This window comes from Canis lupus, chromosome 20, assembly GCF_011100685.1.
Source record: "Canis lupus familiaris isolate Mischka breed German Shepherd chromosome 20, alternate assembly UU_Cfam_GSD_1.0, whole genome shotgun sequence".
Taxonomy (NCBI): domain Eukaryota; kingdom Metazoa; phylum Chordata; class Mammalia; order Carnivora; family Canidae; genus Canis; species Canis lupus.
The window spans coordinates 33,274,242-33,299,959 of record NC_049241.1 but is presented as its reverse complement, the minus strand read 5'-3'; the positions used below and the strand labels follow the sequence as shown (position 1 = coordinate 33,299,959).

Below are 25,718 nucleotides of genomic sequence, written 5' to 3'. Positions count from 1 at the left end.
CCAAAATATATTAATATTACTCAGCCATTAGAAATGACAAATACCCACCATTTGCTTCGACGTGGATGGAACTGGAGGGTATTATGCTGAGTGAAGTAAGTCAATCGGAGAAGGACAAACATTATATGGTCTCATTCATTTGGGGAATATAAATAATAGTGAAAGGGAATAGAAGGGAAGGGAGAAGAAATGGGTAGGAAATATCAGTAAGGGAGACAGAACATGAAGACTCCTAACTCTGGGAAATGAACTAGGGGTGGTGGAAGGGGAGAAGGGCAGGGGTGGGGGTGAATGGGTGATGGGCACTGAGGGGGGCACTTGACGGGATGAGCACTGGGTGTTATTCTGTATGTTGGTAAATTGAACACCAATAAAAAATAAATTTATTATAAAAAAAGAACTTATAAAACTCAAAAAAAAAAGAACTTATAAAATCCAATGCCCCCAAACCAAATAATCTAGTTTAAAAATGGGCAGAAGACACACAAATGGCTAACAGACACATGAAAAGATGCTCAACATCACTCATCATTAGGGAAATACAAATCAAAATGATAAGATACCACCTCACGTCAGTCAGAATGACTAAAATTAACAACACAGGAAACAATCGTTATTGGCAAGGATATGGAGAAAGGGGAACCCTCTTAACTGTTGGTGGAAACGCCAAGTTGTACAGCCATTGTGGAAAACAGAATGGAAATTCCTCAAAAAGTTAAAAATAGAACTACCATATGATCCAGCAATTGCACTACCAGGTATTTACCCAAAGGATACAAAAATACTGATTTGAAGGGATACATGCACCCCAATGTTTATAGCATAATTGCCAAATTATGGAAAGAGCCCAAATGCCCATCATCTAATGAATGGATAAAGATATCATGTATGTACACACACACATACTGAAATATTATTCAGCCATAAAAAAGAATGAAACCTTGCCATTTGTAATAATGTGGATGGAGCCAGAGAGTATTATGCTAAGTGAAATAAGTCAGAGAAAGACAAATACCATATGATTTCACTCCCATGTGGAATTTAAGAAACAAAATAGATGAACATGGGGCTGGGAGTGGGGAGAGGCAAACCAGGAAACAGACTGTTAACTATAGAGAACTATAGAGAACAAATGAAGGTTACTAGAGAGAAGGTGGGTAGGAGAATGCGTTAAATATGTGATGGGAATTAAGGAGGGAAATTGCTGTGATGAGCACTGGAGAATGTATGCAGGTGATGAATCACTAAATTCTACACCTGAAACTAGTATTACATTGTATGTTACCTAACTAGAATTTAAAAAAAATTTTAAAAGGAAAAAAAAAAAAGACAAAACAATCTAATTAGTAGCTAACTAGCTGTTTTCTTTCCCAGCTCAAACTGTGCCAAAATCCTATTAAAATACAAAAAGGTCCAGATACTAGTTAATATTTACTTTTGCTATCATAGCAAACAGTGAAAAAGTATTCTGGAAATGAGAAAGGTTTTCAGCATATGACTGCTTAAAAATTGACTAGATGCTTTTAATACCTTTCAAGGCCTTGTTTAAAGGGACTAGTTTCATCCTTATATATCCTTATTATTAGAAAAATATAGTATTGCTTATTCCCTTACAAAAAAGTAACAATTTTTGTAAATTAACATTTAATGCTAATCAATTTTCTTAGTAATGCATAAATGTTCTTGGTAATACAATGTTTAGAGATTGTTGTTTATTCTAAAAGATATCCAAAATTCCTACTTAATATACTCTTATGTGAATATTAAATATATAATTGGAAAATTGAGTTGTATCCAGAGAGATGAGGTCCACCATAGCATCTGTACTTCAAGCAAACCTTACTAGTATGACAGTGGTATGCTAGCCTACATTTGAGATCCTTGGGAAATCTGAATTAAAAAGCATTATCCATCTATGCTTCTGACAGAGAAAGTTATCTGGGGGAAATTTTGCTGTTAAGTAGCCAGATGACATGTTAATAAAGCAGCAAAGTAATTTCTTTTTGGTTAAAACGTAAACAAAGTCCGATTTTGAGATATAGACACATTAAAATGAGGAATCTGAAGATAATTATTTTTAAAGACTAACATTTATTGAGGACTTATTGTATATTGGGCACTTTCTCACATTTCTATGAGGTAGGAGTAATTATCATCCCCATTTACAGGTGGGGCACCTGAAGCATTGAGAGGTCAAGTAAGTTACCAAAATCTCAAGACAGAAAGTGATAGGGGAAAATTTGAATTCAACTATCCTGACGCTAGAGTCTACACTGCTTTGATTACCATACAATATTATAAACAGACAAACTCTAGATATCATGAATAAGCACAGTAAGAATTGGTTATAAACTGCTGAAAACAAAAGATAAAAATTTGAAAATTGTCAGCAGAAAAAAAGATACATTACATAAAGAGGAACTAAAATAAGACTTAGAGCAGACTTTCATCATGTAAGCCAGAAGCAATGGAATGACATCCTTAAAGGAAAAAAAAAATACCTGAAAACCTGTCACTTCAGAATTCTAAACCCAGCAAAAAATAGCTTTCAAAATGAAGATGAAACAGAGAAAAAATGCTGAGTGAATTGTCAACAGACCTACATAAGGAACTGCCAAAAATATTCTTTAGAAAAAATAAGAAATAAAAAAATATTCAGGCAGAAGAAATATAAAATCATACAGAAACACAAAGAAATGAAGAGGTCCAAAAATAGGAAAAAAACGAAGGAAATATAAAAGACTTTTTTCCTTATATTTAATCACTCTAACAGATAAATTATTGTCTAAAGCAAAAAGAGTAACAATGTATTGTGAGATTTATGACATATGATAAAGTAAAATATGCAACAACACCACAATAGAAAAGATACTGGAATTATACTTGAAAGATTCTTATGCTATATGGGTAGTAGTATATTATTTGAAAGTATTCAGTGATAAATTGAAGAGGTATATTGTAAGCTCTAGAGCAAAGACTAAAAATAAGGAGTATATAACAAATAAGCGAATGAAATAATAATAAAAATTTCAATTACTCCAAAGCCAGGTGGGGAACAAAAGATAAAAGGAATAAAGAACAAATGCCCAGCAATTGCACTGCTGGGGATTTACCCCAAAGATGCAGATGCAATGAAACGCCGGGACACCTGCACCCCGATGTTTCTAGCAGCAATGTCCACAATAGCCAAACTGTGGAAGGAGCCTCGGTGTCTATCGAAAGATGAATGGATAAAGAAGATGTGGTTTATGTATACAATGGAATATTACTCAGCTATTAGAAATGACAAATACCCACCATTTGCTTCGACGTGGATGGAACTGGAGGGTATTATGCTGAGTGAAGTAAGTCAATCGGAGAAGGACAAACATTATATGGTCTCATTCATTTGGGGAATATTAATAATAGTGAAAGGGAAAAGAAGGGAAGGGAGAAGAAATGGGTAGGAAATATCAGTAAGGGAGACAGAACATGAAGACTCCTAACTCTGGGAAATGAACTAGGGGTGGTGGAAGGGGAGGAGAGCAGGGGTGGGGGTGAATGGGTGATGGGCACTGAGGGGGGCACTTGACGGGATGAGCATGGGTGTTATTCTGTATGTTGGCCAATTGAACACCAATAAAAAATAAATTTATTATTTTAAAAAAAGAGAGAACAAATGAGACAAAAAAACAACTAGCAATACAGCAAGCAGATTTAAATCTAAATGTATCGGGCAGCCTGGGTGGCTCAGCGGTTTAGCGCCACCTTCGGTCCAGGGCATGATCCTGTAGACCTGGGATCGAGTCCCACATCGGCTCCCTGAGTGGAGCCTACTTCTCCCTCTGCCTGTGTCTCTGCCTCTCTCTTTCTGTGTCTCTCATGAATAAATAAATAAAATCTAATAAACAAAAATTTAAAAAAATCTAAATGTATCAATAACTAAGTATAAATGATCTAAACACTCTGATTACAAGTGAAGACAATTATGTCATTTATATGTTAACTGAAAAACAAAAAACAAAAACCGTTATGTCATTCCCTCTCTCCATTTAAAATCCTCAAATGGTTGGAAATGTTCTGTATCTTGAATGTGGCAGAGATCATAGGATCATAGCCTTAGTCAAAATTCATAAAATAGTACACCTAAAATTTATAGATTTTTACTGTATATAAATCATATCTCAATAAACCTGACTTAAAAATTTCTTTAAATGAGAAAAACAAAGACATCTTCAGACCAATTCACAACTCTTCACTAAAAGAAACACTAAAGGGTTGGCAAATTGATTTGAATTTAAATTAAAATAAATAAATAATCTTTAAAAAAGACAAAAGGGACTAAAGTAATATTATAAATTCATGAGGAAAGGATGAATACCTCAATAAATAGTGACACAGTGCTGGAGTACATGGCTAGCATTATAAAAAAATTAAGTAAAATTAGATCCTTACTTTTTATCATGTCCAAAGATACACACACACACACACACACACACACACACTCACTCACACAAAGCAAGCACCAGAGTCCTAATTGTAAAAAGTGCAATGTTTTCCCAGCTTATGACTCTTTCTGAGAACTACACTACTGACCTCCAACACCCATGTTTGTTACTATAATGGCTTGGTCCCAAGCCATAGGTGACTAAACCTAAGGTGGATATTTCTCCCGAGCTAAGCCAATTTTGACTTGATGGTTCTCATTAATCTATATTTTTCAACTGATGTATTTTGTGAACTTAGAAACTGAGCCTTCCATAGTGAACAGCCATATGCATAGAGGAACAGAGAGAGATCACATCATTAGAGATAGACTAATGAAGCAGCTGTGAAGAGAATAACACAGAAGATTGTTCCTACACCCTGAGAGGCAGACAGACCAATTTTCACCTTCCAGTGGCCTGGTGGCCTAAACTTTCTCTGAGATACACTTAAGATAGAGTAACCAGAAGAGTGAACACTAGCTACATTACTGGGTTTTACTGTCAGGAGTTACAGAAAGAAGACTAAGCCTCTTACGACAACTTATATTGGTGTCAACAAAGATGACAGTCATAGATGACTAGATTGGGCTCAAGTGGCAAGAAGTGAAGTCTGAGCTACAAGGATGGAGATTAATCCTTTAAAGTCACCTAGTCCATGGCCTATTGACCAGCTGGTCCACAAATAACAGGTAGAAAGGGTAACTCCATTGGAATATTACTTTATTAGAAGAGTCAGCTTTCTGCCAGAAGATGACAGATTGTTTTCCTCAATTTAGATACAACCCTAAAACCTCTGGTTTCCTCCATTTTTAATTAAGATATAGATATACCAACAGTGTTTTCTGAACTGCAATTTAAAAAATCTGAGTGGGCCACCAATGCATTGAAAAGAGTTTTAAACAGAATTAGAAAAACTTGGGATATAGTATTCTGTTAAGTACAACTTTCCCTGCTCTATCAGAGAACATATTTTTTTGAATAGCTAAACATACTTTCTTAGATTTTGACAAACTTACTAATTATCTAGAAGTTTCAAACTAAGGATGTTCACATTCAAGCAAAATTTGAGCAGTTAAACATTCAAAATATGACATATACATCCTTATTTTATTAAAACAATACTTTCAACATAAAGGAAACTTAGATGTCTTAAAGTATCTAGTGATGCTTCCAAAGAATATAAGCGAACAATAACTCAGACTTTCAGAATGTAAGATTTCTTTATATGTATCTCATATTCCACAGGATGACTAAAATATCCATTATAGTTTTAAAGGCAGTGAATGTGATATCCTATTCCACATACTTCACATAGTAATTAAGAACAAAGATTTGGAAGTAAAATTGCCTGGGTTAAGATTGTGACTCTACCATTTATTAGATCAGTTATCTACTAAATTTCAGATCATTAAATCACTTGGCCTCAATTTCCTCATCTGTAAAATGGAATAATAATAATGTCTAACTCATAGGAATTTTTGAGAATATAGGGCACTTACAACAGTATCTCAGGAATGTATAAGCTCAACATTATTTATCATAGTATGTTGTTTGAGATATAGTCCCATGGAAAGACTTAAAATTAAATGACAACATGGATAAGTAATCATTTATAGGAAATGATTTCTCAGAAAAGAATAATTGTCAAGTTTTTCAAAGCGATATAAATAAAAAGATAATAAACCATCTGAAAAATTCAATTATGCTATCAATGATAGCAATTAAAAAAGATATCCATGAAATTGCATAAAATATCAAGTTATAGTTTCTTAAAAACAGGTAGAAATACCTAGTTAAAATGTGTACAGTGTATAGCCAAAACTGGAAACAGCCCAGGTGTCCATCAATAGGAGAATGGATGGTGATATAGTTATACAATGGAATATTACTTAGTAACAAAAAAATAGGAATGCTGCGCTTTGTGGAAGAAGCCTTACACAAAAGAGTATATACAATATTATTCTGTTTATGTGAAGTTCTAGAATAGGCAAAACAAACCTGTGGTGGAAAATAAAGTAATAATTTCCCACGTTGGAGTAAGAATGAGGATTTACTGGGAAGAGACATAAGAAAATTCCCTGCGCCGCGCTCCGCACAAAGTTTGTTTTCTCCCTCCCGACGGGTGGGGGAGGGCGAGGAAGGCGCCGGGGGCGGGGGGGGGAGAGGGGATCTGACGTCAGGCCGCGAGGTGCTTTCCAGCCACCAGCTGTCAGGCCGAGTGTCAGGCCCGGCAGGCTTGCCCAAGGTCCAGCCTAGCCCCTAGACACCATGTCAGACAGTGATCTGGGTGAGGATGAAGGCCTCCTCTCCCTGGCAGGCAAGAGGAAACGCAGAGGAAACCTGCCCAAAGAATCAGTGAAGATCCTCCGGGACTGGCTGTACTTGCACCGCTACAACGCCTACCCCTCAGAACAGGAGAAGCTGAGCCTTTCTGGACAGACCAACCTGTCAGTGCTGCAGATATGCAACTGGTTCATCAATGCCCGGCGGCGGCTTCTCCCAGACATGCTTCGGAAGGATGGATGGCAAAGACCCCAATCAGTTCACCATCTCCCGCCGAGGGGGTAAGGCCTCAGATGTGGCCCTCCCTCGTGGTGGCAGCCCCTCGGTGCTGGCTGTGTCTGTACCAGCCCCCACCAATGTGCTCTCCTTATCCGTGTGCTCCATGCCACTCCACTCAGGCCAGGGGGAAAAGCCAGCAGCCCCTTTTCCACAAGGGGAGCTGGAGCCCCCTAAGTCCCTGGTGACCCCTGGCAACACACTCACCCTACTAACCAGGGCTGAAGCCGGAAGCCCCACAGGTGGACTCTTTAATACACCTCCGCCCACACCCCCGGAGCAGGACAAGGAGGACTTCAGTAGCTTCCAGCTTCTGGTGGAGGTGGCACTACAGAGGGCTGCTGAGATGGAGCTTCAGAAGCAGCAGGACCCATCGCCTCCCTTACTGCGCGCACTCCTATCCCCTTAGTCTCTGAAAACGCCAAGTAGGCATCTGCCAAAAGGGGTGCTCGAGGCTCGAGCCAGCTGTTCCTGGGTTTCCGTTTTGGTTCCCTTTCATACAGAGGGTTTTCTTTGGGTCACTGCCAAACATCGGGGTCATCGCCTCTGTCCAGAGGTCCTCAGCAGGAAGATGCCAGTCAGTGTCACTGCACTGTGATGGGGACCTCTCTGCTAACTGCCATTTCTCCAGGCCTCAGTGATGAGATTGAGATTGGAGACAGGCATGGTGCTGCTGCTGCTTCTCCAGAGGATCCCCAGGACACCTTTGTTCCAGCCTGCTTTCTGAGGCTGGGCACAGGAAACCTGCCACATTCAGACCTATGCCCCAGAGCTGGGCCTCTTTTTGTTAAGCCAAGTATGGACATTCCAAGTTCATAAGTGTGAACAAAAGAGAAGAGGAACCCAGCAGATGTAACAGAACTGACTCCAGTTCAATGTTTAGGTTTTCACTAAACTTTGTGTTTATTTTTCCCTTTTTTGCTGGGGTTTGCATTAATGGGAGTAGTTAGCCCAGGTGTGGGGAGTGAGAGTGTTGTGTAATGGGAGTCTGATGAACTGGGAATTATGCACCACTGCAACTGGTGAGTGTTTTACAAGGAAGGAGCATTTTTATCTTGGGGACCAGCTGAATATCTGCAAAATTCCAAATGGCTGTTTTATTGTTGGTTTGATTTACAAAAAGAAAGAAAAAGAAAAAAAAAAAAACTTTGGGGGCTTTGGCTTTTCTGCATCAGGCACAGAAGGGAATAAAGCCTTCTAAAGAATAAAGAAGAGGGTCCAACACAGAATCTGACCAAACCTTCTAAGCGAAAAGCAGAGAAGGATGATAAAACCAGAGGTGGTTTTTGGCTTGGTTTGTTTGTTTTGTTTTTTTTAATTCTTGTTTTTACTCTGTTTGGGGGTATGGGGGAAGTAAGCTAGACCAAGGCAATGGGTTTGGGTGTTTTTTGTTTTTTGTTTTCTCTTTAATGTTTTCCCCTCTTTATCCTTGAAAGCTTGGCCCTGCAGCCTGAGTTTTGAATTCCTTTAAGAACTTGGATTAGTGGGGCCAGAATATCAAAAGCTGCCAGTAGCTCCTACTTGGAGAGAAGTGAGCCACCTACTGGTCAGGAAGCCCTTGTAGCTGACCCAGATGGGCAGTTTTTCCCAGGACAGTGGCAAGAAGCAGGGAACGTGCCTCCAGCTGCACAAGAGCCATCCTCTATGGAGGCTGGGGCTGGAAATCGGTTATGAAGCCTGTCCACTGTGTCTTTGTGTTGCACCTTTCTTTAAATTGGAGTTGCGGAGGCCTCTGCCCTGAACTTCACAGTGAAACTGATAACCGTTGGTCTTACTCTTCTCCCTCCTCCCCATTTTTTAATTTGCTGTCTCACTGCTGACAGCAATACACCCATCTTTATATATCCTAAGAAACACTAATCCTAGGTTACTATTAGCCAAAATATTTTTGTTCTAAATAACATTGTTACTGGGCCAAAAGACCGGTCAGGAGCCCCCAGCCTATAGTTTCCTGAAGTTGTCAAGTCAGGCACAAGGGGGAGATTCCTGGAAGTTGACTGACTTTTGGGTGGGCCTAGCCAGGAGAAAGGCAGCAACGTGTGTTCTGTCCTTTCTGGGATGATCCCTGAAGGCTTCAGGGAAGCTACCTGACTTCTCAGTGGCTTGACCTACCCACTGCTGTGGGAATGGGTATGAGCTATTTAAGGAGAGGGAGCTTCGCTCTTTGTGAGTGGGCAAGTTTCTTAGGCTCTCTCTTTTGCCACCCCACCCCATCCTTGCATGTCCCAGGGGGATCAGGGATCCTCACCCTCCTGAGGCCCAGCTGGGGAAGAAAGAACATAGCAGCTTCAAGATTACTTGAAGCTGTTTGCCCAGCCTGTTCCACCCCCACCCATGTGTGTGAGCCCAGGTCTGGTGTGACTGTTGGAAGATGCTTGTAGCAAGGGACCCTGGAAGTATACTGGGCTGGGGTGGGACTTCCTTTCCCGCAGTGCACTGAGCAGTAGAGGTGGTGAGGGGTGAGGAGCCATGCTGCTGAATTCTGGTTGGCATTCCCCCCTTGTGTAAGATGGGGAGGCTGGGGGTGGGGCAGCCTCCACTTGGTTTGGTTGTACAATAAACCTGGAGGAGAAGCACAGTTATCCCATTGAATTATTTGAGCAAAAAACTACTGTAAATAACTTTTGTTTTTGTCTTTCGTCAAATAAAGTTGTTTTTGGTTTTTGTTTAAAAAAAAAAAAAAAGAAAACTCCCTGGATGTTAGGCATATTCTGTATCTGTATCAAGTGTACACTTTTTTTGGAACTCATGAATGGCATACTTAACTCTTGTATATTTCATTATACATAAATTTTATCTCAAAAGAAAAAAGCCAATCAAACAAAAACAACTTAAGTTAATAATATGCATGCTGAAGCATTTGGGGAAAAGTATAACCATATTTGCAACTTACGTTGAAGTTTATACAAAGGATGAGTTGACAGATGGATAGAGGGATGGATAAGTATGTGATAAAGCAGCAAGAATAATAAAATGTTAATGGTAGAATCTAGGAGGTAGTAGGTATGTGGGTTCTTACTCTAAAGCCCTGTCAACTTTTCTCTACATTTAAATACTTTCAGATAAAATAAGTGAAAAATACTTTATGTTCCTTACCAACGCCTGGAGTTATTAACAATCACTCCATTATCTATGGAGAAAGTATCTGTTGGCAATCCAGCAATATTCCAAGCTCTAATTTTTACTGGATCACCCAGCGTCTTACTCAATGAGAATTCCTCTGAACATGGAATTCTTTTCTCCTGTAAGAAATAAAAATATCTAATGTTTTATTTCATCTTGTTGGATGAAATATTTTTAAAATTATTGATTTGTCATTAGATATTATTTAATAACCAAAAAAACACACTGAATTGAAAGTTGGACTATAACAGTATTTTAATGATCAAACAAGACCCCACACTTTCAGCTATTTCTTCTCTTTCTCCTTATTACCATCTTTGCCTGCACAATACCCCAACACATACTCTGAATATACAAAAGGAAACTTATGAAACATAAAACCATTACCTTACACAACATGCTCCAATCTTCTGTACATGTTTGTCGAAAGCCAGAAGTGAAAGCACCAAGATAGGCTATTACTCCCGCTGATACTAAAACATCACCAGTCAAATTTTCATATATTATCTGAAGGTCATCTGCAGCCTGAGACCACCTGTGAGATCAACCAAAGGCAAAATTGTCTCACCATAGAGAATGATGGAAGACAGTAATAGACTACTTACTAGTAAGGGACTACTAGTCCAAATTCTTTTTTTTTTTTTACTAGTCCAAATTCTATAACAAAATGCCATGAAATGTTGGATTATTATCTATAAAATGAGGAGGTTGGGTGCCTTTTAGGGCTGACATGCTATAATATGTATCTATGCTATATGAATGACAATCCACATTTCATTATTAGATTATTAGGCATTTCTTACAGGACCTGACCCTTTAAAATAAGGAAGAACAAAAACAAAAATATGCCAGCATTTCGTCTAATAAACTTTCTCCAGGATGATTTGGCCTTGTGGTGCTGCTATTTGTTTCAGTATTTATTGTTAGTCTGTAAAACATAAACATTTGCAATTCATTATCAAAAATTATATTTAAGTTGTACAAAAGCTGGCATACTAATGCTAATAAGGTTGGTATTTTTTCCATTTCATGAAGTCTTTACAATAAAAAAGTGCATTTCAAAACTACCTAATTTGCACTACAAAGTACTGTCAAAGGTCTATTACCTTATCATATTGTTCACTCAACACATATAACTAAATGAGATAGCTGGCTGGTCAGTACAAATAAACAGATTAGAATAAAGCTAACTCTTTTAGTTAGATCAGTCCAGTTATATCTTCTTTGAAACAAATTTTAAGAAAGTGAGCCATATATCCACTGCTCCTCCCTCCACATTTTATTATGAAAAATTTTGAACACACACAAAATTGGAAAGAATTATAAAACGATCACCCACATACTCACCACTTAGATTAAGAATTATCATTTGCCTTATTTGCTAATTTTTTTAAAAATGGAAACAAGTGGCAAGTATCATCCTTAATATTGATATTCTGTTTGGAAAAGCCTGGCCAGGTAACTTGTTGAATGCCTCACATTCTAAACCAGACATTTAAAAATCACTAATCAGAATAAACACCCAAAGAAAGTAACATATTCAAGCCTGACTTTCTTAAATGTTGCTAAAATAAGTAGAAATCTGACCTCGATTTTTCTCCACCCAGTCCTCCAATTAGTTTTGAGGCTCTTTCAAGTTTCTTAGCACAGAGTTCCACCTGGTCTTCTAAACGTGCCTTTTCCTCAGTCTTCTCATTAAACGTTCTTTGTAAATTTTCCAAATGATATTCTACATCTGCCAGTTCTGCTCTCTTCTGATTCAAAAGCTCCATTATCTCAGCTAGGGACTTCTGAGCTTCTGTTAAGCGGGCTTTCTTGGGTGCCACTACCTATTTGGGAACAATATATGCAGGTGCTATGTAAAACGGACACCTACAATAATCCTTTATATATGGGTGAAAAGTGATTAATTACTATTATAAATACATTTGTTACTTATAAGAATAAATTATACAAAATAAACACTTTGCCTTAAATCTCACACATATTTTTCCCTAAAGAAAAATATATTTATATGTCATATAGAATATGTAAAACATTCTGGACAGCAAATGGTCGTCTATAAAATAGATGAATTATTCCGGACTAACAAAATGTTAGAATATATAGTGGAAATAACACGTATATAGCAAAATGTCTGAAAATAATGAGAAGTTGCCATTCAACTGTTACCAAAAAAAAAAACAAGGAATACTATGTAGCAGAAATTATAAATGTTTCAAATATACAAATATGCTTCTGTTTGTGTGTGTATGGCTTTTTCAAATCTGTGGTTTTCTTCCCAGTGGGCTGAGGCAATACATTTACCTTGGGGGCAATAAGACTATGATAACAAAGTACAAGGAGAAAAAAAGCCTGATGTTCAGTTTCACTATGAAAACTGAATTTTCCTCAAGAAATTTTGAAAAGACACACTTTGTTGAGAGAAAGGAGATTTTCTAAAGTTCTTATATCATTATGTTCATTAATATATCAAGAATGGGGTTTGTGACCAAACTTGATCAAGGAGTGTATTTTAAGTCATTGGTAGAAAGAATTTAGAAGATGACCAAAGAGAATATATGCCAGTTTGAAAGAAGGAAGATCTAAATCTTCTGGTTCATTGCCATGAATTAAGTTGATGGAAAAGAGGGAAGGAGGAGGCAGGGATCAGACACCAAATGTCCTGTTTTCTCTCCTCTGGGCTAAAATCCTGAAGGGGGAACGTGTTAAATAAATAGCAGGAAGCTCCACTTTCTACTTTTGACTTCAGAGGAGACCTTGCTGACTATCTCCTTTCAACCCTTCCATAACATGGGGCAGCTGCATCAGAATTAAAATGGTAGTGTGGAGGTGTAGCGTGGGAAGTCAGGAAAGAATCTGAATGCCTTGGCTTCTATGCTTCATGCCTTGTGAGACATGTGGAAGTGAGCTAGGTTGAGAGCTCCCAAATCTGCTTTGGGGAGGGGACAAGATGTTCAAAGGAAGAATATCCCAGATAAAATTAATTTTATTTCTTTGATAAGTCTACTTCCCTGAAACCAATCAAAATCCCTACCTCTCTACAGGTACAGGTACCTTATTAGGAAAATATTTTCAATTGTGACAGCCTCATCAATTATTCTGTACTCTGAGATTATTCTAAATACATGCTACCATGTATTTTTGTCTGCCTTTTTATTTATATTTCCTGCTTCCCTCAGTAGAATTCTGCAAGCTACAGAGGGCAAAGCCACTGTTTCCTGGTCCTTTGCTAGCCAAATTTACAAAATGCTTTTAACGATTCTCCATAAAAGATTCCCTACCTATGCATGCTGTTACTTCAGGGCAATTGTCTATGCTCTGCCTCTTAAATCTACTGGATCTTCTAACTTCTGATGCTTTGAATCAAATTTTTAATCTGCCCCTTCACCCTTGAAGTTTTGAATTTTTCTTTGCTTCTGAAACTTTAGTTTTCTTTTGCCCCAAGGCTCTATAGGTACAGGTCATTCTGGCCAATTCATCCTTGTTCCCACAGCATTACCACTCACTACCACTAGCCAAGACCAGGTTATATCATACACAAGTATTCTCTTCATCTACTTGGTACTCAACATCTGATGTCTGTGCTGCAGCAAAATAAATTCTTTCTAGTCTCACTTTTAGAAACTTCTTAACTAGGCAATATATACATAGATTATCATTTCTAGGAATATTTCAATAGAAAATGAATGAGTTGATCCTCAAAATACCTTTGCAACTCTGTCATACACTTCCATAGCCATGATCCACTTACACAGACCCTCAGCTGCAGAAGAAGCTTTAGCAATCTTAGAAGCATCAAACTCAGGGTTTGTTAGGTATTCACCACGTATCTTCTGCATAACAGTCACCTATACAACAAACATTTTGATCTCAACATATATCATACAATCATAAGATGAAAAAAATCATGCATAGTAAAATGTTACATTAAAAAATTATGTTGTCTTTAAAAACCAAAGTCAGTACTTTGAAATAATTTTAAGATAAGCCTAATTGTAATAGAAACACAAGTCATATTTGTGAGCAAAAAATGCAGGATTACAGACATTGAGAGAATAAATTTTTTCCAAAAAAAATTAAAAGACCTTTGGAGATTGGAAAAATATGTAGAAACAAGTGGAAAGAACAATTAAACGTTAATAAATAAATACAAATTTGGATGGAAAAGTGCATGATCATTTTTTATCTCACATACATCTGTGTTTCAGATTTATGGAACTGTTATAAGCTAGAGAAATGTTTCATGTTAATAATACACTAAAACAGTAATTCATTAAATGATTTTCAATAGTATGAAGGGGTGGTTTTATGCATTGTGAGAATTCATAATATAGTCAATAACATAACATTCCTGCATTATTTTAATCCCAAAAATTATTATCTAATGTTTTATATAATATTGTATCATGTTAAAGATCTTATACACCTTGGCAAAGTTATATGTATATAAAAAATCCAATGAAACTCACTGGAATGTTGTCTTTGTCATATTCTCTCAAATCTCTTAAGAAATTCATATCTCCCAGAAGCTTTTTGCTAGGTCCCCAGTAATCTAATATCTATAAATAAAATTTATGGAAACTTATTAGATGTATAATTAGAGATGCTCAGTATAAAATTTTCTTCCAGAAGCTTAAGGTATATTATCCAGAGAAATAATATACTTTAAAAATAACAATTTACATCTCTTTGGAAATAAAAAGACTCTTCTTCCCAAGAACATATTAAACATATCAAACATTTAAGATATGAACATAAACTTATATGTTAAATTCATTATAAAAATTATATATTGAAATGCAAATGATGCAGTTATTTCTCTTTAGGAAATACAAGAAAAGTAACTAGCATAAACACCATCAGAATTTCATATAAGAAAAATGTATTTTTATTATTTCCAGTTTTATTTTCCTTTACTCTTGATGCTTTCAAGCCAGAAAAGTAGTTCTATAGACTGAGTGTCCCCCAACCCCCCATCAAAATTCATACGTTGAAACCAAATCCCCAGTGTAATGGTATTTGGAGAATGGGTCAAAGGGAGGTGATTGGTCATGAATGGGATTAGTGTCCTTATAAAAGAGACTTCCCTCCCACTTCTGCCTTGTGAGGACACTGCAAAAAGAAGGCCATCTAGAAACCAGGTAGTGGGCCTTCCACCTGACACTGAATCTACTAGAGCCTTGACCTTGGAATTCCCAGCCTCCAGAACTGTGAGAAATAGTAATTTATAATAGCAGCCCAAAGGGAGTATAAGACAGGCAGCAAACATTTCTCTTATAGATGACTCCCTCACCCAACTAGGCATCCCAGGTGAGAGAAAGAAGAAAAAGAAGACCAGGTTTACACATTGCTCTGCCAGTTACAGGATAAAGCACATGGTACTTGTGCTAGCAAAAACATTAGATAACTAGCCCAACATTTTTTTTCTAATTCCAGAAGCCTGATAGGTGTGTGTGTGTGTGTGTGTGTGTGTGTGTGTAAATGAGAATGACTTCTAAGATGAGAGCCTATTTATTTATTATCTCAGTAAAGGATAGAATGCACACACACACACATACACACACAAATTCCAATTCTCCAATTCAGGAATTCAAACCTAGGTACTATAAAAGCCTGAAAAAAAAAATAAGTCCATAAATTTAGTTTAGGATGGGTGCTATACCTTCCTTTTTAAGGAATATAGCCTTAAATAATAATCGTAATAACAACAGCTAACATTTATTGTGAACTTAACTCTTTATAAAGCTTTATATATAAGAGCTTTATATGTATTATCTTTCTACATGTATAATCTATATGCATAAAATCTATATGTATCTACCTATATGTATAATCTAATCCTCACATTGACTTTATGAAGCAGGTACTATAATAATCCTCAAGTCCCACAGAAGTTAAACATCTTGCTCAAGGTCACACTGCTAGTGGGACACATACTTTTAACAACTCTGCTATACTGCTTAACTTAGAATTTTTTGAATGCTCAGAAATAACACTTATATGGTTATATATCACATTCTTGAGAATCTTAGCTGGAAGAAGCTCACATATTTCAGTGTCCATTCCATCCCACCCTGTGATAGCAGGTAATCTGAGCAGACAGAAAAAGAAATAGAAGCAACTGGAACCACATTTTTCTGATGCTATACTGCCTTAGCTTTACTGTGGAAAACATGCATATAATGTTTTCCATAGTTTATTCTGAATCCATTCGATCTAGAAAACAATGTTTCTTCCTTGGACTGGATACTATTGACATTTAATAGACTCAGTCTGTACATTCATGAATATGATTTAAATCTTGTCTAGTTATTACCTTGCCTCCAGTTCCTGAAGGATCTGAAATTTTTTCTGGTTTTATATCTTTCATAACACAAATAGCAGCCATAACTAATTTAACACCAGATGGAGGATTTTTCATTGATTTCACAATTGTAATGTCAGCTGGCTAAATTGAAAGAAAACAGATTATCTTCAGATTAGTTTATTTTTAAATAATGAGAATTTTAAAAATAGCGTTGGAGAACAATGGAGCATCAGTTTTCATTTGAAATTATAATTGTTTTGGGCTTTGCATAATTATGAAATGATTAATAAAAGAGAATTTAAGCTTAGCACAGATTAAGACCAATGATTTTCAAACATTTGGGAGTTCAAAGATCCTTATGAGAATATAATAACAACTGAATCCTCCAGAAAATACATTTTTGCACATATATAAAAAATTTGCATATAATCACATACCAAGCCCCTATACTGAACTCAGATTAAGAATCCTAATTTAGATAGACTAATTCTATATTTGCTAATATAGTAGTTTTATTTTTAAAAAATGAAAGTAGAAGTAGATCTTAATTTAAACTTATTTTCTATAAAGGTATATATTGTTGTGACAGACCTCATAGATTCACTTACTTATTATCTACTCCAATATCTTTCTGACATCCTTTGCAATTGCTGGAAAGCTAACAACTATATATCTTAGTGCCCCATAAGTTAGAGTTGTGTGTGGTCATTGGGTTCCACCATCGGATCACTTGAATAACACCAGAATTCTGAATGAATAAATTGGGATATGGGCAGGGTGTAATATATCTCATTTGCTGATATAGATTACAGTGAGTGTAGTGTGACTCTGTAGGATAGCTCTGCAGGCTTCTGACTCAGAGGATCATTCCTCTGGTAGACTATTTCCAATTTGGCTCTGTGAGTCATTCCTGGCAGCTCAGCCTAGAATCTATTTCTTCAGCTCTTCCAATAATTGTGCAATCCATTTACAAAATTCCTTAAAGAATCCTTGTCTGCTTATACAAAATAGAGTCAATTCTCTTCTCTGCAACTGAAGCTTACCTACCTCATATAATATAGTATTTGATACCAGGAAGGGTACAAGCAACAAACTCTCAATGAGAGGGGAACCTAATATCAATGATCTGAACTGGTAAGATTTGAAAGCATCAAGAATCCTCTGAGTTTCAGATGGAATGCTGAAAGTCCATGGTACATAGTGATAAATGGTTACTTAAACTAATGCTCATGGTCATTTAGAATGGAGTGCCTATTTAAAACAAGGCTTTGCCAGAATGAGTGGCTGCTATGATAAATGTCTAAGGAGAGAATGAAGAAAGACCACTGGGTAGGATGTGGCTTTTAAATGTGCCAGAGAACAAACAGGAAGAAAACAATAAGCTCAGTGTTTTAAATTCCCGGCTCACAGCACAGTGAAGGCACTAGGAAGTTTCTATAACTGCCCTAAAAGAATATATCTTATGATTAGAAGGCTGATGTATCTGAAAATCAGATAGAGTTTGCTCCCATAGGTTGTCAAATTTTGAGCTCACTGTCTTGTCAGGAATCTTACATAGATATTAGTAGGATGAGGAAAAGGGTAAAGAATGGGGTCTGAATATCCTGAACTGCCTTCTACACTGGGCCTTCCTAGTCAGCAGAAGCTGTCTCTTCTGCTCTGCTTGGTTAGATTGTTATGACTCTGTAAAAAGTCATATACAATGCAGTGTAATGCAGATAGCTGCCACCCACATCTGTATTGGAAATTATCTTTAAGTTTTTCTGTACAGGCACATCCAGAAGGCTTCAGGAAGGTAGCTAGCTGCACACTCATGCCTCCTGGTCCATGTAGAGGATCACTTTGGCCTCTTGGAGACTGTTTGTTCCATTCTCATTGGAATATCCTGATTGAAAATTATAAATAACATATGAACAGCAAAAATATAAGATAATGACATATTAGAGAGGAATGATGAAGAGGCAAGTTTCAGTTGACTGGACAAAAATGATACAACACCCTCCAGTGGAAAAGAATCATACCTTATGAACCAAGGATCTATTACTAGTTTGTTGATGAAACACATGGTAGCATACAAACACTTGCCTTGAGTGTATCCAGGGCAGACAGAGCTGCTTCCAAGGCTGGAATCGCCTCGGCTAGGTCACTCTCACACTCGTTTTTCAGAACTTGGGCTTCTTCAGCCTTGCCACTGGCTATTTCTTCGTCTAATTTCACAAACTTTCTTTTTGCTTCCACTTGTGCAGATTCTATCTCAATAACCTAAAGAAAGAAAAATAAATAAAACAATTCTTCCAACATCCTACTGCTTTCTTCATCCTAGAAACAAGACAATGTTTAGAAATTAGGGAATCCAACAAATCATGTCAAAGAGCAGGAGGTCCCAGGACAAAATGAGAAATGCAAGTATATGCGACCTAACTGGATAATGGGCTTCTCATTTCCCTTCAAAATCAAAACAAATGGGGCTCCTGGGTGGCTCAGTCAGTTGGGCATCCAACTATTGATTTTGGCTCAGGTCATGGTCTTGGGGTCATGGGATTGATTCCTGTGTCAGGCTCCACACTCAGCACAGAGTCTACTTGGGATTCTCTCTCTATTCTCTCTTTATTCTCTCTCTCTCTCTCTCTCTCTCTCTCTCTCTCTCTCTCTCCCTCCCTCCCTCCCCCGCTCTAAATAAATAAATAAAATCTTTTAAGACAAATAAACACAACTCACATGGGACTCAGTGAGATAACCAGTTAGTAGAAAAGGGTAAGGTCCCTAAGATCTAGTAGTGGCAAAAAAATTAAGGCATATTTTCAAGGCTAATTTTACATATTTCAATTGCTTTCTGACATTAATTAAAAAAAAACTCAGGATACTCTACCTGCATCATATGTGCATTTTCAATTTTAGCTTCCTCCAATTTGGGCTGTAATTGGACAAGCTCCATTTTCATTTCTCCAACCTAAATAGACAGTTCGTCAATAAGTTTTCATAGCTACAAGAGCTGCAGAAGCTAAATGCAGAAAATTTAAAGTTAAAGGTATCATAAGGCATCACGGCCAGAAAAACCTTAACTTTTCCTTCCAGTTCTTTATGTGATAAACAAAACCATGAGGGCATGGCCAAGTATATGATAGAACAGTGAGAGAACGCAGTTATCATGGAAGAACTGCAGATAGAAAGAAGGTGGCAACTTGAGGTGCCCCTATTATACTATGTGCATGGTATACAATGCATATGGATCACTCAAACCTGGGTTGCTTATACTGAACTAATGCTAATATGTATCACTAGCACTTGACTCATTAAAAATACGCACATGCAATCTTATATTTAACCAGCTATTATGATAAAAAACAAACAAAACTAAAAGGCAACCCAGGCTTATTGTATTTTCTCCAAATTTTGAAAACTTAAGAATATAGGGGCTCCTGGGTAGCTCATTCGGTTGAGCATTCAACTCTTGATCTCAGCTCAGGTCTTAATTTCAATATTGTGAGTTCAAGCCCCATATTGGGCTTCCCACAACGACAACAACAAACAAGAATAAAACAGGATAAGGACACCTGAGTGGCTCAGTGGTTGAGTGTCTGCCCTCGGCTCAGGGTGTGATCCCAGGGTCCTGAGATCGAGTCCCACATTGGGCTCCCCATAGGAAGCCTGCTTCTCCCTCTGCCTATGTCTCTGCCTCTCTCTGTGTGTCTCTCATGAGTAAATAAATAAAATCTTTTTTAAAAAAGAATGAAACAGGATATATTTGAGTCTGTGTGGAACCTTAGTGAATTTCTCTAAAACTCACTTTACTCATCTGTAAAATGAGGATCATTAAAATGTCTACCTCCTGGAGTGGTTATGAGGAATAATTGAAGGAATGAGTATGAAGCACATAATACACAGTCCCTGGCACATAATATAATCTTGATAAATTATAACTCTTGTTATTTACGATTTCTTATATTTCCCATAATATATTACCATTTTGAGCAGCTCATCAAATTTACCTGAGACTCAGCAAAAGCTAGTTTGTCAAGCCCATTCACATATCGCTGTTTTGCTTCCATGACAGCTTGTCGCCTCTTAGTCAAAAGCTGTCGAAATGAGGCAATAAGTTCAAGATAAGAAGTAGCAGTAACATAATTATGTCGTCCTAGCTCCTGCAAGAACCTAAGACAGAAAGATAACATATCTTACTCTAAGTAAGTTGTTGCACAAAGTAAGAGGTGTATTCAGCACAGCATCAGCAAAAAACCTATAAGAATAAAGGTTAATTTTATTTAGAAGCTGCTGCATATTTGACCTTTATAACATTCTAAGAATTCTGCACATAACAACATCCTAATTTCTTGTCTACAAAATATCAGATAGCAGAAGTGTGTTTAAAAAGCACAAATCACCAAAGATGGGTATCATAGGTAAACAACAGCAAGATATAGGTCTTTTTACATGTTTCATAAACCAGGAGGATCTAATGCTATAAAGGGACCCAAGGTACTGTGAAGCTAGGGAAGTGTAGCAGGAAGGGGTATCACAGATAGGATATAGCAACTTCCATACAGTGCCCCAGTAGCAATGTTTGTTCTATGAGACTTGCCATCTTAACATTAGACCAGGGTTGGGCACTGGACACAGATGAGGCTAATCACATTTTGGAATAAATTTGGCAAAGGGAGGTGGAAAGAGCCAATCAGTCTGCCTAGACCTAAAATTGCAATAAGTAAACCTGAGAACTCAGAGGCAGACAGTTTCCTCCATATCCATTGGGAAGTAGAAAACTCAGTCTGCCAAATACCATATGATCTCATTTGTATGTGAAACCTAAAGTAATAATAATAATTCATAGAAATGAAGAACAAATTGGAGGTTCCAGAGGCAGGGGGCAGGGTGGGGAAAATTGGGTAAATGTGGTCAAAAGGTACACATTTCCAATGATGAGGTTAATAAGTTCTGGGAATGTAATGTAGCATGGTGACTATAGTTAATGATACTGTAGTGTGTATTTGAAACTTGCTAAGAGAGTAGATCTTAAAAGTTCTCATCACAAGAAAAAAATTGAGGTGATGTTAACTAAGCTTAATATAGTAATCACTTCACAATATATATATATGATATATAAAGTTATGCTGTACATCTTAAATTTATGCAATGTTATATATCAATTATCTCTCAAACTGGAAAACGTCAAAGAAATACAAAAAAAGAAAAAGAAAGAAAATACAGTCTTCAAAGAAAGAGAAAGAAGCAGATTCCCAGAAAGAAACAGAGATGAGAAACAGAAAAAACGTTTCTGGATTTAGGATGACTTTCTAGCTCCTGTTTCCAGTCACATCTATGATCCAGCTATAATCTTTCCCTTAAGCTTTGTGAGACACCCCTGTATCTTTATAATAAATTCTCCCTTTTTCTTAAACCTAGGTCAAATAGTTTTCCAATACTTGCAAGCCTTGGTCCTAATTAAATGATCAGAAATATTTAGAAGACATAGAAATCCTTTTTGAAATCTTGAGCTTTCACAAAAAAGAGACATGTTAAAACATAAGGCATTATTGTCATTTTAAAATTTATTAATACTAACCTTTCTGATAGATCCATAATGCTAGTGTGAAAGTGTTTGCAGATTGGAACTATCTCTCGTCTTTCAAACTCAGTAAGCTCCAGCGTTTCTAGGAATTTCACAGCTACAAGTTCAAGGGCATCTTCAGGCCATGGCTAAAAATAAAGAAAAAGAAAAACTTAAGAAGTCTATGATAAGAGTCCACCTGTGAGAGAAGAATTTGGGGTTGAAGAAATTAAAACCTTAATGGGGAAAACAGAATTGGGTGGGCTGAGGTCACGAGTACATCTGCAAAAGAGCTAATAAATATTAGCTAAAACTAAAGATAAACTAAAACTAAAGATAACACAATATAAAGGAAGGGTCAATGATATTTACATATCAAGGATATACTACACGGCTTTCCTAGACTCTTCCACTTGGACATCAAATAGATACCCCAAATTTAGCATGACAATGACAAGGCTGCTAGCTGCCCACCTAATACCTACCATCTCTTTTCCCTTAGAACTCCAATTTTATTCTAGATAACAATATGCCCAGATAAATAAGACCACATTTCCTAGATTCCCTTGCAATTCACAGGAGATAAAGGCTCTTTAAACGGTCACATAGAGCTGGTGTGTGTCTTTTTTGTCCTAACTTTCTATTATTCTACCTCTGGCCTGGGACACAGATGTGAAAGTTGGAGCTCCAGCAGCCATTTTAGACCATAAGATGAATCTGAGGGTGCAAGCCACTTGCTAAAGCTAGTAATGAAAAAACCTTAGAGTCTGATGACTTTGTTAAGCCACAAAGCCCAGTCTATCTTCAGATTTTTTTCTATGAGAGAAAAAAACTTTATATGTTTAGGGTTTTTTTTTTTTAAAGATTTATTTATTTGAGACAGAGAAAAAAAAAAAACATGCAGAGGGTAGGGGCAGAGGGAGAGGGTGAGAGACTCTTAAGCACACTCCATGCTGAGTGCAGGGCCCAACATGAGGCTCAACCTCGGGACCCTGAGATTACGACATGAGCCAAAACCAAGAGTTGGACCCTCAACCAACCACAGCACCCAGGTGCCCCTAGTTTGGGTCTCTGTTATTAGTAGTCCATCATAATTCCTAACTGTTAAAACATCCAGAGTTGAACTTTTAAGATTCTTCTGCCCAAATTTGCTTCTTTTCCAGTCTTCCCTGTGCCAGTGAAATGGTTCCTCTGCTTTTCCTAGAATATGCCAACTATGCTCCTGCATCTGGGCCTTGGGATGCCAGAATAAGTGTCTATTCCCTCTGACTAGAACCCTCCTCACTTGGATCTCCATGTGGTTCTCCGTCACATCTCTGCACAAAGGTGAGCTTACTAGGAAGGTCTCCCCAGAGCACTCATTGTAACACACCATTCCCTCCCTCATTTCTCTTTTCCTTGTCCTAAGTTTTCTTCTTAGCACTTACCAAAACACAACATAAATTTTTTAAATTCATTTGTTCATCACCTGTCTCCCTGACCACTAATATGTAAAATCTATGAAATCAAGGACCTTTCTCATGCCATTCTCTTCAGTGCCTAAGACAGCACCTGTCCATAATTATCTAGAATATTTATTCAAGGAAATAATTTATGTTAAGTGAACAAATAATCTTTACTTGCTCATTATTTTCCAAATTTCATTTAGATTCAGCAAGATGCTTGTAATTATTTTCCTTTGTATCAGACAATATTCATTTTAATATCATTTTTTTTCAGTCTCTAGCCCTTCATCCTAGAAAAATTCAAACTTTTTGGACCAAGCACTCCAATAGTAAAGTTTAAAGCACACACTGCCAGGGTATACCTATCTACAAATATACTATATTCATGTTGTACTAACATATTTTTCAAACCTCAAAAGAGGGTTCTAACGGTGGCTCAGCAGTAGAGCATCTGCCTTTGACTCAGGGAGTGATCTCAGGGTCCGGGATCAAGTCCCACATCAGGCTCCTGCAGAGAGCCTGCTTCTCCCTCTGCCTATGTCTCTGCCTCTCTCTCTCTCTCTCTGTCTCTCATGAATAAATAAAATCTTTAAAAAATAAAAAAATAAATATTACCAAGATCATCAAATTTTTGTAAAATGCCAGAATAAGTGTCATATTAACTATACATCATTGAAAACACTACAAGGTTTATCTTTCTGTTCTGGGTGATTCGTTTTTTAATTATCCTGCTAATTGTGAAGGGTTTTTTGTTTTGTTTTTAATGCGAGGCTTGAACTTAGGAGCCTGAAGTCAAGGCATGAGCTGAGATCAAGAGTCAGATACTCAACCAATTGAACCACTCAGGTGCCCCTAATCATAAAGGTTTAATAACTATCTCTAGCAACTGAATATTTATGGCCAAAGCAACAGAAACCAGTCTTCACACAAAGGGGATGTATCATCATATATAAGTCTTTCAGAGTTGCCTAATTTATTTTTTAAAAGATTTTATTTATTTATTCATGAGAGATACAGAGAGAGAGGGGCAGAGAGAGGGGCAGAGACACAGGCAGAGGGAGAAGCACGATCCATGTAGGGAGCCTGATGTGGGACTCGTTCCTGGGTTTCCAGGATCATACCCTAGGCTGAAGGTGGCGCTAAACTGCTAAGCCACCGGGGCTGCCCAGAGTTGCCTAATTTAGAAGCTCAGCCATGTCATCAGTAATCCAGTCTTTTCCATCCTTTTGCTTTCCCATTCTCAGTATACTTTATCCTGGGGCTGGTCCCATCATGGTGGCAAGAGGACTGCTGCAGCTATGGACCTTTTATCCTCAAGCAACAAGTTTGAGAGACAGAAAAGGCACTTTTTCTACCATATAACTCTTCTTATAATGAAAAAGCTTTTCCCCAAAGCTCCCAGTAGACTTGAACTCAGGACCCATTGGTAAAAAGCAGGTCATGAATAGATTCATGCATAAGCCAATCAATAGTAAAAGGTACAAGAGCACCAATATTGAATTAGACCAAGCAGGAATCAATCCCTGTGACACATGGCTACATGGAAGGTGATTTCTCAGACCAAATCAGAGTTCTGTAGGCAAGGATAAAGTGGGTAGAGAATGGCTGTTGATAGGAAACCAATGGTCTCTCCAATGCCATGATAAGCTAATATTGCAAGGTATGATATACTCTGGGGATAAGGTTTATTGTTTAAAGTCAGTATCAATCCTTATTTTAAATAGCCTTCTTAAATTTGTTTTAACAGATATCTTGTCATATCTCATTAAGGAATCATTGCTTTTGCCTCATAGCATGGCTGACATAAGCTCAAGCTAGGTTATGCTGGTTTATGCCATTCTCTTACACCCACTTATAACTGTATTATATTTTCAATGTTCAGTTTATCACAGGGATCCCTCAGGGTACCTTACATCCTGTTTCGGACACATGGCTCTCTGACATATAAAATAGGTAAAGATGTCAATGTTAATACATATATAATATTTCATACAAAAATGAATATTCTGGGGCACTTGGGTGGCTCAGTCAGTTAAGCATTCAACTCTTGATCTCAGCTCAGGTCTTGGTCTCAGGATTATGAGTTCAAGTCCAGTTGGGCTCCACACCCCTACTTAAAAAAAAGAAAAGAATATTCCAGTAATTCCTTCCCTGATCATCTGAATTGCTTTGGTACCCCCAGTAAGTACGCACCCTACTTTGAGACTATAGATCTAGCCAAAAAGTCAGTGCCGTCTTGACCTATGTGATACATAGTGGTTTACGTTCAC

The 25,718-nt window shown here is 37.3% G+C and overlaps 1 protein-coding gene and 1 pseudogene across 1 annotated transcript in view; one reads left to right on the top strand and one right to left on the bottom strand.

Moving 5' to 3' along the window:
* The window catches only part of DNAH12 (dynein axonemal heavy chain 12), a 202,979-nt gene that overhangs the window by 60,653 nt on the left and 116,608 nt on the right, over positions 1 to 25,718 (bottom strand). The window contains 10 exon segments of the mRNA XM_038566103.1: positions 10,122 to 10,267; positions 10,536 to 10,683; positions 11,736 to 11,977; positions 13,859 to 13,999; positions 14,621 to 14,710; positions 16,468 to 16,599; positions 18,544 to 18,720; positions 19,328 to 19,408; positions 20,448 to 20,610; positions 22,019 to 22,152. Of these exon segments, the coding sequence (XP_038422031.1) occupies positions 10,122 to 10,267; positions 10,536 to 10,683; positions 11,736 to 11,977; positions 13,859 to 13,999; positions 14,621 to 14,710; positions 16,468 to 16,599; positions 18,544 to 18,720; positions 19,328 to 19,408; positions 20,448 to 20,610; positions 22,019 to 22,152 (1,454 nt within the window).
* Positions 6,677 to 8,237, top strand: LOC119877320 (annotated as a pseudogene).